This window comes from Sylvia atricapilla, chromosome 1 (assembly GCF_009819655.1).
Source record: "Sylvia atricapilla isolate bSylAtr1 chromosome 1, bSylAtr1.pri, whole genome shotgun sequence".
In the NCBI taxonomy this organism is placed as follows: Eukaryota; Metazoa; Chordata; class Aves; order Passeriformes; family Sylviidae; genus Sylvia; species Sylvia atricapilla.
In genome coordinates this window covers 135,447,840-135,463,565 of record NC_089140.1, presented here as the reverse complement: position 1 = coordinate 135,463,565, position 15,726 = coordinate 135,447,840, and the positions used below count along the sequence as shown (strand labels likewise).

At 40.0% G+C, this 15,726-nt stretch overlaps 1 protein-coding gene across 2 annotated transcripts; it reads right to left on the bottom strand.

Annotated features, from left to right (window-relative positions):
* Positions 1–11,230: 11,230 nt before the first annotated feature.
* Positions 11,231–15,707, bottom strand: ENY2 (ENY2 transcription and export complex 2 subunit). 2 transcript variants are annotated; one of them, XM_066334937.1, is made up of 5 exons: positions 15,590–15,707; positions 15,133–15,226; positions 13,231–13,301; positions 12,363–12,437; positions 11,231–11,463 (listed from the first exon to the last, which is right to left on the bottom strand). In XM_066334937.1, exons 2-5 carry the CDS (start codon positions 15,198–15,200, stop codon positions 11,387–11,389), a joined length of 291 nt encoding a protein of 96 aa, XP_066191034.1. In that variant the 5' UTR covers positions 15,201–15,226; positions 15,590–15,707; the 3' UTR covers positions 11,231–11,386. The 2 variants fall into 2 exon arrangements, with proteins under 2 accessions (XP_066191034.1, XP_066191043.1); XM_066334946.1 differs by lacking the exon at positions 15,590–15,707 and adding an exon at positions 15,302–15,491.
* Between the last annotated feature and the right edge of the window lie 19 nt (positions 15,708–15,726).

Here is a 15,726-nt window from a genome sequence, read left to right as displayed (position 1 = left end):
CCGGGCTGTCCTCGGCCCGCCCCCGGCCGCCTTTCCCCCGCGCCCACAGTGGCTGGGCGGGCCTGAGGCGGCTCTTTGGCCTTCCAGGGAACAGGGAGAAAAAGACCTTGCACTTGAACCGTGTCGGGTTGGTGCACGCGTGGTAGTAAAGGTGTTGCTCTGTGGTCGACAGGATGTTGAGCTGTAAATTTGGGTGTTACTAAAAAGCAAACATGGCTGAAGTTGCTTCTGAGAGGTGGAGCCCCAGTGTCCCACTTTGTTCACCCACTGCTTGTCCATTTTAGTGGCTGGTTTAGTGATGTAAAGGTTAATGTGAGGAATTCCAGAGCTCTGTGTAAACCGCCGGTTGTGTTACACTCGGTAGGTGAGGTAAAGGGGGGATGTTTGTCTCTTTCTCCCATGGAAATCTAGTCAGTTCTAGAGCAGCATTAATACTGCACTTCTTTCAACTCGACTCCAAGCTGTAGCGCTCACTTCATTGTGTGGGAAATATCTTCCCCTAGAGACTTCCTGTTCTGCCACTGGATTTACTCAGCTGCTGTGTTCCACGTGTGTGTCGGGCAGTGAGGAGATGGATGATAGCACGATGGCTCTTGTGAGGAGTCACTGGTATCAGATAAAGCTCCTTCATTTCCCCTTTCCCACGTCCTAAGAGCCACCATGACTGCATTACCACAGCTCTTCATCAGGGAGCAGGCCCCAAAGGGACAAGGAGCCAAACATGATATATCTGACCATGGAGCAAGGACCCTGCCAGCCAGGACACAAGCAGGGTGATCTGGAGCAGCTCAGAGTCCAGACTACCAGGCACATTTCTGGTGATGAGGCAGATCCGAGGACAAGCCGGTGAGCCTGCACTGGTCCAAGATCAGCAGAGTCTGCAGCAAGTCAAGACACGGTTGTGGTCAAGCTTAAGGGCAGCACTCTTATGATGTTGTTGAGGTGGGTGTTGTTGACACCCTGATGCTTGCAGAACCCACCTTCAATAAGAGAAACCCATAAGCAATGCTGATTTTAATTTTAAAACCATTTCAAAACCATTTGTGTAGCAGAGGTGTACCTTTCAGTATAACTTTCTATATAAAACAGAATCTGGAAGATAATCTTCGTCTGCATTCACACAGAAAAGCAAAACTGCAAGCATGACACACTGGGAAGGGTCAGGTTACAAAGATAGCCAGGTACATTTCTTTTGAGAACGCATTCAGGTTTTGGCATTACAATCTATATATTCAGTAGGAAATATGCCCCAGTGAGAAGGAAGGATTTTAACATATGCATATAAACATCTACACTTAATATAAAAACTGCCAGAAAGGCTCACCTACACTATCCGCTTAAATGCACAACAGACCTGTGTGTGGCTGTTGGATTAGTGAAAAAATGCTGGAAATTGGCTGACCACTTATGGAAAATAAGTCTTCTCTAAAAACATAATTATGCCGTTTCAAAATTAGTAATAACAGAAACATATCTTAATTTCTAAAAGCAATATTCACAGGGATAACTGCTTAATTGTTCAAAAATGTCAGTAACTCTCAGCTGTGAAGTTTTAAACTTGGATTCCTTTGGCTCAGTTAATTTTCCTAAAGAGATCTCCTAAAGTCTTGGGTATTTGATTACCATATTGAATGCAATACTGCTACAGTAAACTAGTCAAGTTAGTTAGAGAACTATTCATTTTTAATATCTTTTTTCTTGACTTAAATATATTAAGCCACGTTACCTGACAACTTGCAAGTGTGCTAATGTCACCACTTCTATGGCAATGTCCATCAAAGTTTGATAGTTCCATTATTCTGATACATTCATGTCTACTTAATAACCTCATTCTGTCTGTAAAAGTGATACAATCTCTCTTTCAATATGAATTCTCTCACCTAAGGGATATGTGCTTCATTTGTTTGTTTGTTCTCTCAAGTGGTTTATTAAAGCTACAAATGGCTTTTAAGTAAGAATACCTTTCCTCAATTACACTCCTGATGAATTTTGTAGTAATTCAAGTTTTACATTTATGGAAATAATTTTACCTTCAACAAGTGTTTGATTCAGGTCAAAGTAGAGTTTTCATAGTTCTAACCATGGAAAAAGTGCAGGTTATAACTGTAAAATTCAGTAGTAGTTTTATACACTGCTGCTACAAATTTAATCATTAAAACATCTTGAAACTCCAGGTGAGAAGAGGCAGTTCCAATTTTAGATACATTTTCCATTCCTTTGTAGTATTCCTGAGCACATATTCTGGGTAATATCTAAGTATTGTCCAAACAATTTGCTTAAGTTTAGACAAATATGTATCCTAGCTTGTGTGAGAATATGACCCAAGTAAGTAGCCAAGTACTCACAAAAGCCCCTTTTCTTTCTAAAGGTCTTCCTGGCTGAAGCTGTACTCTCCTCTGCCTCTGCCAGCATATCTTAAATTCCTTCTCTTATTCCCACTAAGGCTTGACATACCTTGTACAGGAAAATTGTGAGCCAGTGATCTTGGTAAGAAGTGCAATTTACTTTTCTAATCGCAGTGAAATACAGGAGAAATACTTCTGAGAAATATGAAGATGGACTAACTGATGTGCATAATTCAGTCACAAGTTTTAGATTTTCAGTGCTTATGAAGCAAGCACTAGCAATCTACATTTGCTAAAGAACCATTTCTACTGAAAAATGTGATTTTTTTTCTATTTGTCTTGAATCTTAAGCTGTGTCTAACAAATACCTTTCTGAGTTGCTTGATTTGAAAGCCCCTCTAAAGCTCTTCAAAGGCTAAACTGAGGTAGCACAGGACTATGCCAGTCAAGAGCTTCAATTCAATTCATGCTTCTACTTAAAAGCATTACCAGTGATCTTGGTAAGAGGCCTTTATAGGAAAATTCAACAAACTGACTTTTAGCAAGCATATAATATATAAAAATAATATTTATAACTTTGAAATGGTGCATGCTCAAAGCAGCTTTTTTGGAAGCAGTGGCCAAAAGAGGCCAAAGATCAGCAGTGACTCCCTCGGTCTCCCTGAACTCAGACAAGTGTTTAGGTCTAGTCTTCTGCTGGACTGGGCAGTTTCATTGCATCCCTGAGAATGTTTCAGGGATTCTTTCTCCTTCAACCATCTCTCGCTGAGGTACTGTGTAGGGATGCATTTCCCACACCCACATTTTATTCCAAGTGTTTTCCATATGGGGAAAAGTTTAAGACTCACCTCTTGCATTTCTTACAAGGAAAAGAACTCAGAAACTTCTTTGCAGTTCTGACAGTAATTGGCTCAGGGCCAAGAGATAAGCATCTATTGGACCTTGTCACTGTTCTTCAAACCCTGTGTCTCTCTCTGTGGGCTGCAAGCCAAATTGTCCCTCCTAGAACATTCAGTATTTAGGGAGGAGCATTAAGGAAGTAAAGGCTTTTTGGAGTGTTTTTTAGCAAGGTGTCGGAGGTTTCTCGGACCCCTGTGCAAGGCTTATCTTTTGTTTTCTGTAATGTTTGTTATTTTTTTTTTCCTTATTAAATCTTTTCCTTTAAAAAACACCTCTGAAGAGCAGTCTCGCTAATTAATTTTTAGCCACTTCTCTGCAAAGGCTGGACCCTCAGAGACTGATACATTAGTACATAGTTTATAAGCCTCTGGCCGCCTGCTAACCTGTATCAGTACTGACCTTCACACTGGAGCCTGGCCAGCTGACCGGACCTTTTACGAGGCAGAATCCCCAGTCAGCCTAGAGGAATACCCACCCCAGGCTGAAACAGGCAGGCTGGATTTTTCAGTGTTGTAAGAACTTAGAGGTGATAAGGAATGGGTGATTTTAGCCTAGTGCTGAGTAATTTCCTGAAGAGACTATCCTGAGTTCTCCTCTCTGCTGACAGCATCAGCTCCTACTTCCTTGGATGTTTCTGTATTTAGTATAAGTTAATATGCAGAATGATAGGAATGCTACCAAAACCCAGTTTTCCTTGTCCCTGCAATATTGCTTATATTTCCCAACTAAAACAATTGGGAGAGAATAATGGGACCTTTTTTTATATACAGCTAATTTATCCCTTCATTACTAAACAGAAAATCTTTCATCCTGTCATATGCAACCATTAAGTAATTTTTCTTGACTTACACACACAGTCTGTCTTTTGTTATTATAAGGTAAAAAAAATGCATTAAGTTGAAGTTAACAGAAACTGGATCCTAGGCACCATGTTAGCATTTGAATTCAAATCCTCTAAATACTTGAGTATCTAGCATGTTGCTTTATAAGAATATTTATGTATATAGGTGTGTTTGTTTGTGCATGACTGCAAATGTATTAGTTGCAAGAAAACAGGAGAGAGAGGGCATAGCATGGAAACATAACATCATGAAATTTTATTGGAAGAAGTGTTTAGGAAAGCAAAGGATTTTCTTCCAAGGGTTGTTTTTGGTTGTGGTTGGTAGTTCAGTCACTTGGCTGGTATTTGAGGGGAGAGAATAATGAAGCTGTTCTTTGTTTCTTCATACTTCAGCATTTATTAGAGGAATTTCTACAAATTTAGATAACGCAAGTTCCTTTAATTTATGCCCTTTGCTAGATCAAATGGTTTAATTTCAAGCAGGATTACTCTGAAGTTAGGAAAAGAGCTTAATGGAAAAATATTGAGTCCTTGCTTTTCCCATTTTAAAACAGTTCAGCAAAAAAGACCTATGTTATAGCCCCAAAACTTCAAAACTTGCATTCTTATCTGGACACTAGTGTGCCAAGACCAAGTGGCTGTTGGAAGTGTTGAGTTCCCAAAATTTGTCTAAAACAATGCCAGCTTCAGACAAACTTTACTGTCTCAGTAAAATCTGGATTGGGAAACTAGATCCCAGTTTTGATGTGGGGAAAAATCAACAGCTCATTTTGAATATAACTGGGTAACCTCATGTACAGTCTTAAGGAAAGAGCAATCAAAGAATGGATATGAGGAAGTAAAATAAATACATTTTTTCATTCAGTATATAACTTCCTTGTGAGGGGAAGAGAAGGGGCAGACACTGATCATTTCTGTATGGTGACCAGTGGCAGGACTCGAGGGAATGGCCTGAAGTTGTGCCAAGGGAGGTTTAGGCTGGACATCAGGAGAAGGTTCTTCACCCAGAGGGTGGTTGGCCACTGGAACAGCTCCCAGGGAAGTGGTCACAGCACCACTGACAGAATTCAAGTAGCATTTGCACCATACTCTCGAACACATGGTGTGATTCTTGGGAATGGCCCTGTGCAGGGATAGGATTTTGACTTGATGATCCTTGTGGATCCCTTCCAACTTAGCTTATTCTGTAATTCTACGATGCCCATGTTTTCCTGCTCACTTCATGATAGTTGGGAAGCATTTGAAGTTGTATTTATCATTACAGCAGTCAGTAGGCTGAAACCAGGCTTAAATCACACTCTTTTGGATCTTCATTCAACAAAGGAAGAATAGTCCTCTTCTAGCCATTGACTATTACATGAAACTCCTCCTGAAAAATGTGCATAAACAGGCATTTTGAAATGTAAGCTGAACAACTCAAATAATTGATCCAGGGTTTGGGGAGAAACTTAACTCAGAATTAAATGTGCATGAAAATGTTAACAGGTTAGCTAGAGTCAGCATTTTTAATCCAAGTTACAACAAAAGATTTTGTAATGCTTCACTTTTTACTGCCTTTTCCATTGTAGCTTCTGAGGACAATGCATTCCACCTAGCTACACCTGTGTTAACAAGGGGCTAACAACTTATGCTTGTATTCACCTAAAGAAGCATTTCTCTTTGTGGAAAGTGTTTATTCTGGCTTTTCTTTGTCCTCTGGAAGAAACTACTGCTGCCAGCTCCAGGGAGCATGAATGGGTAAGTACTGTATTTCCAGAAAGTTTGATTAACTCTGAACTAAAGCAGTTCTTCCTTAAAGGCATATCATACTCAGAAAAGCCTTGAAAAATGAAGGATCCACCATGTTTCTTCACTGTTTGTTCAAGTGATTAAGCAGTTGTTTTAAATTTTTGTCATCTATTTTCATTTATTTGTCATCATATTTTCTTTAATCCTTTCTCTGTTAAAGTTTCCTTTGTTTCCTTTTTTCTCCCTGAGAAGATTATCACACATCACAACCATATTTTGCATCAGCTTTCTTTTCAATAGAATAACACTGGGAGATCTTTTAAGCTTAGCTAGCAGAGCTACCCCTCGATAATTCCCTTTTCTCTTTCAGTGCTCCTTTTTTTTCCCTATTTCCTTTCAAAATTGCAAATTGAGCATCAGACTCACCAATGCAGCATTACAAAGCTAGAATCAGTGTTATGCTCATCTCTGCTCATATGTATTCAAAGAAGCCTTGGAAGCAGATGCTGAGTTTTTTCCCTATGATTTCCAGTGTCATTGCTTTCCAGGGAATTGTGTTGCTTTTGCCCTGAGCACTAGATTCAAAACCCCACCACTGTGCTGACCTTGTGCACAGACAGTGGATGAGAGCCAGGCTGCAGAAGAGGCCAGGTTGCTCTGCCCTTGTCAGGGCTCACCCACAGGCTGACAAACACAGATTTGATCAACAGCAATTTTATATCTTACATCAGGGTCAGTGATTGAAAGAATGGAACCTTTATTCCAAGTGACTAAAAAAACCCCCCAAATTAGCAGGGATTTCTTAGAGGGACATTTTTTATGAACTTTTACTAAATCACTAGTTAAAAGCTAAGCATAAAAAACATTTTTAAGAATAATACTATTCAGATGGAAAGCATCATGGTAGATATGAAATAAAGTAAAGTGAGATTAGGCCTTTTGTTATTCCAAGCAGAATACCAAATAAGCTATTTATTACACTAAGGTGGTAAAATATAAATTATTTATGAGGAAAAGAATTTGTTTTTCCTCATTTTGAGTTTCAGTCATTACACATTTGGCTCTGCAGCCACAGCTGTTTCTTTTTTGGAAAATGAATAGCTGAGAAAAACAGGCCAAGTAGAACATAACTCTGATTTCAATTGCAAATACTTCAAAATTTAAATAAAGCCAAAGAGACCCAGCAGGTAGAAACACTGGATATTTTTCATTGCTCCAGTGAAAACTCAATCTCTAAGTTAAAGCTAAACTCTCAAGGTGCCACAATTGCTACAATTAAACATATTCCATAAGATGATGATGGCATGGATGAGATAGTGCAGAACTGTCACCTCAAACGACCCTCCAGAGAGAAATGTGAAGCAGCAAGTATTTTATAATAGCACCGATGGAATCTTACTGGATTACAAAGACTTCAGATGTACTTGTACTTGTTCTCCAAGTGATAAAGGGCCATACTGAAACATTATGGCAGTAAACAAGAATGAAGAAGGAATGGGGAGAAAAGAATAATAACCCTCCCTCCAAAAAAAAAAAAAAAAAAAAAAAAAAAAAAAAAAAAAGGAAAAACCTATGATAGCAAAATGATTCTAAGATGTGAGTAAAAGTTTGACATCCTAGCAGAAATTATTGGTGATGTTACTGGCTTGTAACATTTTTTGACTGGACTATGTCAATATAGAGAAGTATTCATGGGAGAATAATTATCTAACAAATTAGAATCAAACAAATTTCAGTGCATTGTGCATTTCAGACCCCTCAGGGCCTGAGTAAGGGATAGGCTAAGTTAACTTTTTTCTATTGGCCTTTCATTGGCAGCAGTAGAACTATTCAATTTGCTGTCACATGGAATTTGGATTAGTGCACATCCAGAGATATACCAATTTACTCTAACTGTTATCCAACCCATTATTTCCATGTCTGTTTACAAGCTATTTTATTTTTTGCAGACTTATCTATAAAAAGATGAAGCTGAACCAGCTACTGGAATGTATATACACTGGGCCAGCTAAAAGAAATATATTCCCACAGTTGAGGTAATTTACATCAATCCTGAATTCTCACTTCATGGCTGCTTAGTTCTTGGTGATGTCTGCCTTTGTAAGGAATCATGACACTGAAAATGTGGAAATTTTGAAGAAAAAATAGTTAATGCGTCTATCTGTCTGTATATGCTGGAGATATGGAACCTTTAAAAACACAAATCATTGTATTTTTCAGTATGGGAAAAAGAAACTCAGCAAGACAATGCTCTGACTGAATCCTAAATGTTACTGTTTTCAATATTCAGACAAACTAGTAGAAGCTAAGATTGTGCAAGGAACAGTTTACAAAACAAGCCAGTCTAACAAGCATCTGAGAATAAACCTGTAGTTAAAACAAAACTATGAGGCCACAAAGAACCATCTCTCACTGCTGATATCACCACAAATCTAACTTCATTCTTAGAAGATCCATCGAAATGACTCTGACCAGGACGCTCAAGTCCAGTCTAATTTGGAACTGCATATATTGTCCATCATACTCTTTGCCTGGCTACTGAATGGAGGCTGCACTGATGTGATTAACAGAACTCATGTGGGGAACAAGTGACATTGGGCTGCTTACAGCAAAGAGCAGCCAGTGGTACCTGAGACAGGAGCCACTGGTGTGTCTCTGAAATACGGTCACTCTCCTCTTCCTTCTTGGTCTCTGAACACTTGTATTTTAAGCCAGTCTAGCTTTACAGCTTATTTTTGGCAGCATGTGAAAGAGCTTGTTGTCAAGCCTTTAGCTTCAGGTTGGTCAGCACAATTTTCTGAAAATTTGTACAGCATTCAGTCTTTATTCTGTGCCAAGTATGAGCTGACTGCAGAGGACTATATTGCACTTACAGCAACTGCACTTCAGCTGTTATGTTCCAGGTGGAGCTTCAAATGTTTACAGATGAAACAAGTCTTCCACAGTTCAGTGTATGAATACCTTGAATCTGTCCCTCTCCAACCAATGCAGTGAAAGTAATCAATGGGTAGCTCTGGAGCAAGTTAATTGTGTGCCCATGACATGCTGCAGCCATTCATTAGGCAGAGACTTTTAAAGTCATGTTCAAAATATTGAACATTAGCAAAGACCTCTAAGAACAAAAGGGTAAAACTACTGATGGTTTTTACAGCTTTGACATATGAAAACATGCTCAGTAGCATAAATTCTGCTAGATTGTGTGAAGAAACATAATGTACTCCATCAAGTACTAGTCTGGAATGAAGAACTTATAGTAATTATACATATATGCAATTCAAATAGAACATACAGCAAATAAAGTTACAAACATTGAATTAATGTACTATGCTGGCTTGGGTGGGATGGAGTTAATATTCTTCACAATGGCTATTACAGAGCTGTTTTCAATTTTTTACAGGCTGTGCTCAAAATAGTGTTAAGATAGTGGTGTTTGCATTATTGCTGAGCAGTGCTTACACACCATCAATGCCTTTTCTCCTTCTCACCCCACCCCACCCCACCAGTGAGGGGACCAGGGATGCACAAGGAATGGGGAGAGGACCCATCCAAGACAGCTGACCTCAACTGGGGGTCAGCACATAAAGCTGGAAGGAGATTGAAAGGGGGGATATTTGGAGTGGTCGCATTGTAATAATAACCATAATAACCAGGGATGGAGCTGCCTGCCTGCAATGGGAAGTGGTGAATTAATTCCTTGTTTTGCTATTCTTGTGTGCATGGCTTTTGCCTTACCTATTAAACTGTCTTTATTTCAACCCACGAGTTTTCTAACTTTTACCCTTCTGATTCACTTCCCACTGGGTGTTGGCGGGGAGTGAGTGAGCAGCTGTGTGGAGCTGAGTTGCCAGCAGGGTTTAATCCATGATACATACCGAATGCAAAAACACATTTTAGAAAACAAGATGGATCTTTGAGTGAGAGAATTGTCTTCTTTCCAACCTCCACCATGATTTAACAACACAGAGGCAATGACATACAGCAAATATGCTCAAACTGACATGAAGGTAGATTTAAAACAGCACAGGCAAGGCCTTCAGGAGGAGTATCTGCAGCAGATTCACGATCATGGCTCCAGTGTTGTTTCAGTCTTAGGAGGAACTTGGTCTTTGTAGACAAGAAACGTTCATGACCAGTTACATCTTGTCCCGTTGATGTTGGTATTGCCCTGTTTATACCAACTCCTGTCTACAGCCAAACTTCACCTTTGGCTGTTGCCAGACTTCTCTCAGACCTGTTCCTGTCTGAGCAGGCACAGGAGCCCTGTCAGCCCGGCACTGTCGCTGTCGCTGCGCTCGGGGCTGAGCTGCAGCGAGGGAGCATTACAGTGCTCCGTGCCATAGCCCCGCAGCTCTGTCCCCGCAGGCCCAGGGGCGGCAGGGACCGGGAGAGGACCGGGAGCGCACCGGGAGAGGACCGGGAGAGGACCGAGAGCGGACCGGGAGCGGGCAGCACCCTCGCCATGCGCAGGACGCGGGTGCCCCCGAGCGGCTCCTCAGCTGGAAGCTCGCAGCAGTGATGGAACAGCACAACCCACTGGCACAGGAATGACTTTTTAAGTGACAGCTTTTACAGTATTCTTCTAATTCAGAGTACGAATATTATGTTGAGTCAGTAATTTTTCACAATAGCCACCGAGTCACAACACTATCCAATTGCTCATTCAGTTTCGGCTTATGCTGGTGTTTCTCCTCCCCTTTATAGCCTATTCTAAACCACAAATACAAGATGGGAAAAATTAAACATTCTCATTTCAAAGCCTTTTTCCTGATCATCTCTATTCATCGAATTTATTTTGCAGCTATGTATAGACGTGGCTGATGTTACACTGCCAGATAGAAGAATTAAAAATGCATCGTTAGGAGACATACGGTGACAAATTAGTGAACTATACTTCAATTTCAAAAGGCCCAGAAGATCCACATTAAAAAAGATTAGTAATATGGACAAAGCTAGAAAACAGTAGTCGGTGAGAATTGGAACATCGATTCAAAGTAAATGTGAAAAGAATTGCTGATGAAAGATAAAATTGCCTTTTTCTTGAAGAATTCAAACTCTTATGAATTGCTGAGTAAATACTTGCAACCCATGTCAGAGACTTCAAAGAACTCATTCTCTAGAAATGCAGTACAAAAGGAATTTCGCCAACAGTTTCACATAGTTTTAACTTTCTCCTGCTTACTCTGGGAAACTCAGAAAGGCTATGCTCAGCAGTATGTCATATCCCATTTTCCACACTTTTTTTTTACAACTTTCTGCATTTCTGGTCAAGATACTTGTTCTGTATCTTGACTGTGCTTCTTTTCCGAAAATCTTTGCAAGGTTCCACAACTGCATAAAGTTATGGAATATTAAAAACTGGAACAGGTGACACCACATTACAATCTACTGAGAGAGAGAACCACCTTAGAACCATGAGTCCACAAAATTTTTTATTAAAATAACACCAAGTTTAAGAAACAGATGCAGTGCAAAGAAAATTCAATGATTTTTCACCCTTAAGTATGTAAACTGCATGCCAATCCTGACATGACTGATGTAATACAGGAAAGTGTATCCCAGATGAATGCCAAAGTTAAAGACTGGCATGCTGAGCAAGGAAGGTTCTTATTCTTTGCAACAGTTCTTTCTTTACACTGTCTGGTACCAAAGCTGAAACAAATAAGAAAGCAAAAAGTGAAAAAAGACAAAATAAAAAGTATTCTAAAACCGTATCTTTACAACAGCTATTTCTATTCTTTCATTTTTCTTGCAATTCTGTTAATACCTAAAGTAACTGAAATGACTTGATTTTTCATATAGCACATCTATATTTTTCCCATTTAAAATAGGCTAAAATTGGGATCTGTTGTGAACAATGTTGTTAGTGGCATTTTTTTTTTTTTTTTTTACTATTCGTAGTCCAGAAAATTGGAAAGTTTGAGGAAAAGGATTATTCAATGGGAAACAGGATATAATCACCAGAACAAGTGTGATTATCCTACTTTTCTTCACAGACTTAAGACCAAAAAAAATCTCAACCCAGGCCTCTGAGGAAGGGTCTCAAGCAAGCTATTTTGAAGGCCTGATTTCATTTAGAACTTAATGAAGTTTCTACCACAACAACATGTTTCTAACATCAAACCCTGCCTGAGAGCCTGAGAGGAACAATAGAAAGAGGACTGCAGTTTCCTCAAGTGATTTTTTTTTTTTTTTTTTGTATCTGTATGCTATGTCCTTTACTCTTCCCATTTCCATTACATTAGAACTGTTAGTTCTGATTTTCCATCCTTAAGGAGTTGGAATTTTAAAACATTTGTGTTGCATACACAGCTTGGGATCATTAAGTCAATTATAAAAATGAATGACTAAATAATGTAATCTGCAAAAGTAATCTGAAGGCTGCTATATAATACAAATTCACATGTTTAATTTGTAGTTAATATCAAGCTATTAACATTTTCCTTGAATCCAACACAGGCAAGCTCATGATGCTGCTTTCAAAATATTAATGAAATAGAGATAGGTATGTTTATTGATGTACTACTCCATCCACATTTTCATTTCCTTACCTCTGCCTTTGGGAGTGATTTCTGCCACCAAATCATCAACAGTAACATGCTCTAATCCTTTTTCTTTAATGACATCTGGAGAAGACCAAAACCAATACTTTTAAGTCTTTTAATCCATTCATAAAATGACAAAACCTGTGCTGGTGATAAGGAGACAAAACCTGCCTACATAGTCAAGAGAGAATATGAAGTAGCATGGGACCTAAATATAGGTTATTAGCTCAGTACCTACTGCACTGTACAGTGGATTTTAGTCACTCGTGCCATAGGTTTAAGGATGGGAACTTGTCACTGCTGATGCATCTTGATCAGCTCATATTTTAAAAATAAACATTAGAACATTTTATCTCATCTGTGCATTACCAGATGTGCCTGTTACTGGAGTGTTGGAGCGGTTCACAAGTTGGCTCACTGATCTCTTAAAACACATTATTTACACAGTAGTAAGGAAGGTGCAGCTGGAAAAACACTTTGGAACACACAATAAGGAAGAGCACAGACAGTAAATCCTTAGTATTCTTCCAGTTGGTTTAGACAAGATTTCTGTACCTATTTCAGCCAGGTCAAGAAGTATGTCGGAGAGAAAGGAATAAATCTATAGCAAAATAAAGGCTATTATTAATACACATCAGTATTGAAACAACTGCTTACTTACAGTGCCTTGCACACCACTGAAAAATGCAGAAGTCAAAGCTGAGAAGTAATCTCAATTCAGTAGCGTGTTTAAATATAAATGTCAAGTTGCCAGGGATACATTCCTCTTGCCCAAGTCTTGTTTAAACTGTCAGTAAAGCCCAAAATCTGGGACTTTTATTTGGCCAAAATCTCAGTTGACTACAATGAAAATTAATTAATTGACCACTGTTACCTTTGCAATGTGCCTTCAACTGATCCTTCCAGCCACATTCAATTAACTTGGCTCTCAGCAACTCTTTAAGGCTGTTAAGACAATATAAAACTTGTTAGAACAGCAAACGTTCCTGACAGCTTAAATATGCTCGAGTTTGAAAGTCAAGCCTATAATTACTACCAGAGCTGCCAGACCAGCAGCAGAAAATGGCTGAAAAGCAGGTGAACCCAAACCCAAATGAGCTCTAATTTCAGTTTACCGTGCTGGACAGTGAGGATTTGGTGCCTCCAGAGCAACCTCAGAGAATGGCTTCAGGCAATGTTGGTGCTGCAGCCAAGGAGAAGGTGGTACAAGCCCCCAAACCGACTGAGTCTACTCTGGTAGCAGATGTATGCAAACTTTCAAAAGTGGAGTATTTCACACGATACCACATCTTTTCTCCCTCACTTTTTGGGAAGAATTCTGCACTGCTCAGCTGCAGGTATATCTCCCCAGTTACACATTACCTCGTTCTGGATGAAAATGAAGGATCCTATAACGTTTCTAAGCATGGTTAGCTATGTAAACTTAAGCAACAAAGATTCAGGCATTAATGGAAAAGCACAACAATCTGCCACGATGAAGCATCTACTCCATAAATCAAATTAGAATATTGAAAGTTAGCTAAAAAAGTGAAAATTAATATAAAAAACAGAAGAAGGGAAGATGAAAGTAAGATATGATAAATAACTTTAATATATTTTACCCTTTTCTCCATTAGCTAGCAAGCCTGCTTATCTTGTACTATCCTAAATAACATTAGCAAAACTCTGTTTTTATGAAAGGATTGTAGCAAGAGGCAGAACAGTGTAGGTCTAATCCCTTTTACTCAATGAATTATGTAGAGGGCAGATGAACTGATGACAAAAAGCAAAGTTAAGAATACAGGTGAAATTGGCTGCCTTTGGATATTTCTCAGTTCAAGGAATCCAAGTGCTCTGCCTCTGATCACAGTACAGCTCTGATAAAGCTATTTATAAGACAGCTTTTGACATCCTGAAAAAAACCTTCCTATTATTAAATTAGCATAAAATACATCTCAATACCATTTCAAGAAATTGCTTGCTTTGCTGAAGCTCTGTGCAATCTCCAAGAGAATGGTCACAACCAGGAAAGATGTAGAGAAGAGATACCACATCAGGCTACAAAAAGTTACACTAGGTATAAGGCTATGCCATGAGCCATGAAAAAAAAAAATTCTTCTCATACAGGCCTTTAAAAATGATGGAAATAAAGCTTTTGGTGCATGGTTTTGTAAGCACAGTGAAATGATGAGGAGGGAAATGTCATAAGCACTCTAGTAATATGTAAATACGTCAACAGAGCAGACTGAAGAGACAACAGTAGGCCAAAAATATTGCACAGTTTACTTCTTTGCCTTTATTTGGATCTCTACAATGACTTGCACAAGTGCTGCTTTATGTATTCTACTATGTATTGCTTTACCTAACAAGAGAAGAGCTAGAAACACAAGAAAAACTTAAAAGCAAAAAGGAAAGTTTCATTTTGTTTCACTCTCCTTATCAGGAAATAACAAGATTTAACTGCAACAAATTGTATGATTCTTACATGAATCTAGGCCATTCCAACACAAAATAACTGCATAAGAGGAAGCTTTAAAGTTCATAAGCCAATTAACCCATCCTTTATATCCTCACTATCTCTTTTCAATTGGAAAACTAAAAAAAAAACCCAAAAAATTGTTCAAAAGGGTTTTGGGTTTTTTTTAATAGTTTATATAACACTGAAGACTTTAATGTGCAAGCATTTAAAGAATTTAGAGTTGAGCTTACTTTATTGAGTTTACTTTGCTTCTAGGTGCAGAACAAGTTTGATGCATTTAAAGCCTCTCAAGAGGCATGGAGCAGGAAGTCAACTTACCGTTCTCGCTCTCCTGTTTCTATTAGCTTTTGGTTAATGGTTGCTCTCATCTGCGCATCTTTATTCATTTTGGAAATCTAGGTCTTCCACAAACCTACACAGAGCAAAGCAGAGTTTCGACAAGTGCTGGTGTCATTCACTCAACAACAACAACAACAAGTCCCCAAACCAGAATGACATGCAGCGTTCTGTCCACTGACACATGCCCACGGTTAATGACCGCAGCAGAAGTGTGTGACCGGCTCAGGGGCTCGGCACGCTGCCCGAGCGCCGGGCACGGCCAGGTCACCGGGCCGCCTCCGCGGGCACGGCCCTCCCTCTCCGGGCGCGGCCTCTCCGCAGCCCGGCCCTCCCGCCCGGCGCCCCTGGCGCTCGGCCCGCCCAGCGGCGCCCCAGAGCGAGGGAGCGGCGCGGGGAAGGCCCGGCCCGGTTCGCTCCCGGCTGGCTCCCGGCTCACCGCCCGCCGCAGCCCCGCCGGTCCGTGCAGCAGAGGCGGAGCCGCCTGCAGGACGCGCCGCCAGCCCCACCGCTCCTGCGCGCGGGCACCGCCGGGAAACGTAGTCCGGGCTCGGCGACTACAGCTCCCGGCGCGCC

Coding starts and splice junctions, on each gene's coding strand:
- ENY2 (XM_066334937.1), bottom strand. CDS start 15,200: ATGAATAAAGATGCGCAGATGAGAGCAACCATTAACCAAAAGCTAATA. Junction 12,438..13,230: donor GTTGAAGGCACATTGCAAAG/GTAACAGTGGTC, acceptor GGTCTTCTCCAG/ATGTCATTAAAGAAAAAGGA. Junction 11,464..12,362: donor AATCACTCCCAAAGGCAGAG/GTAAGGAAATGA, acceptor TATTTGTTTCAG/CTTTGGTACCAGACAGTGTA.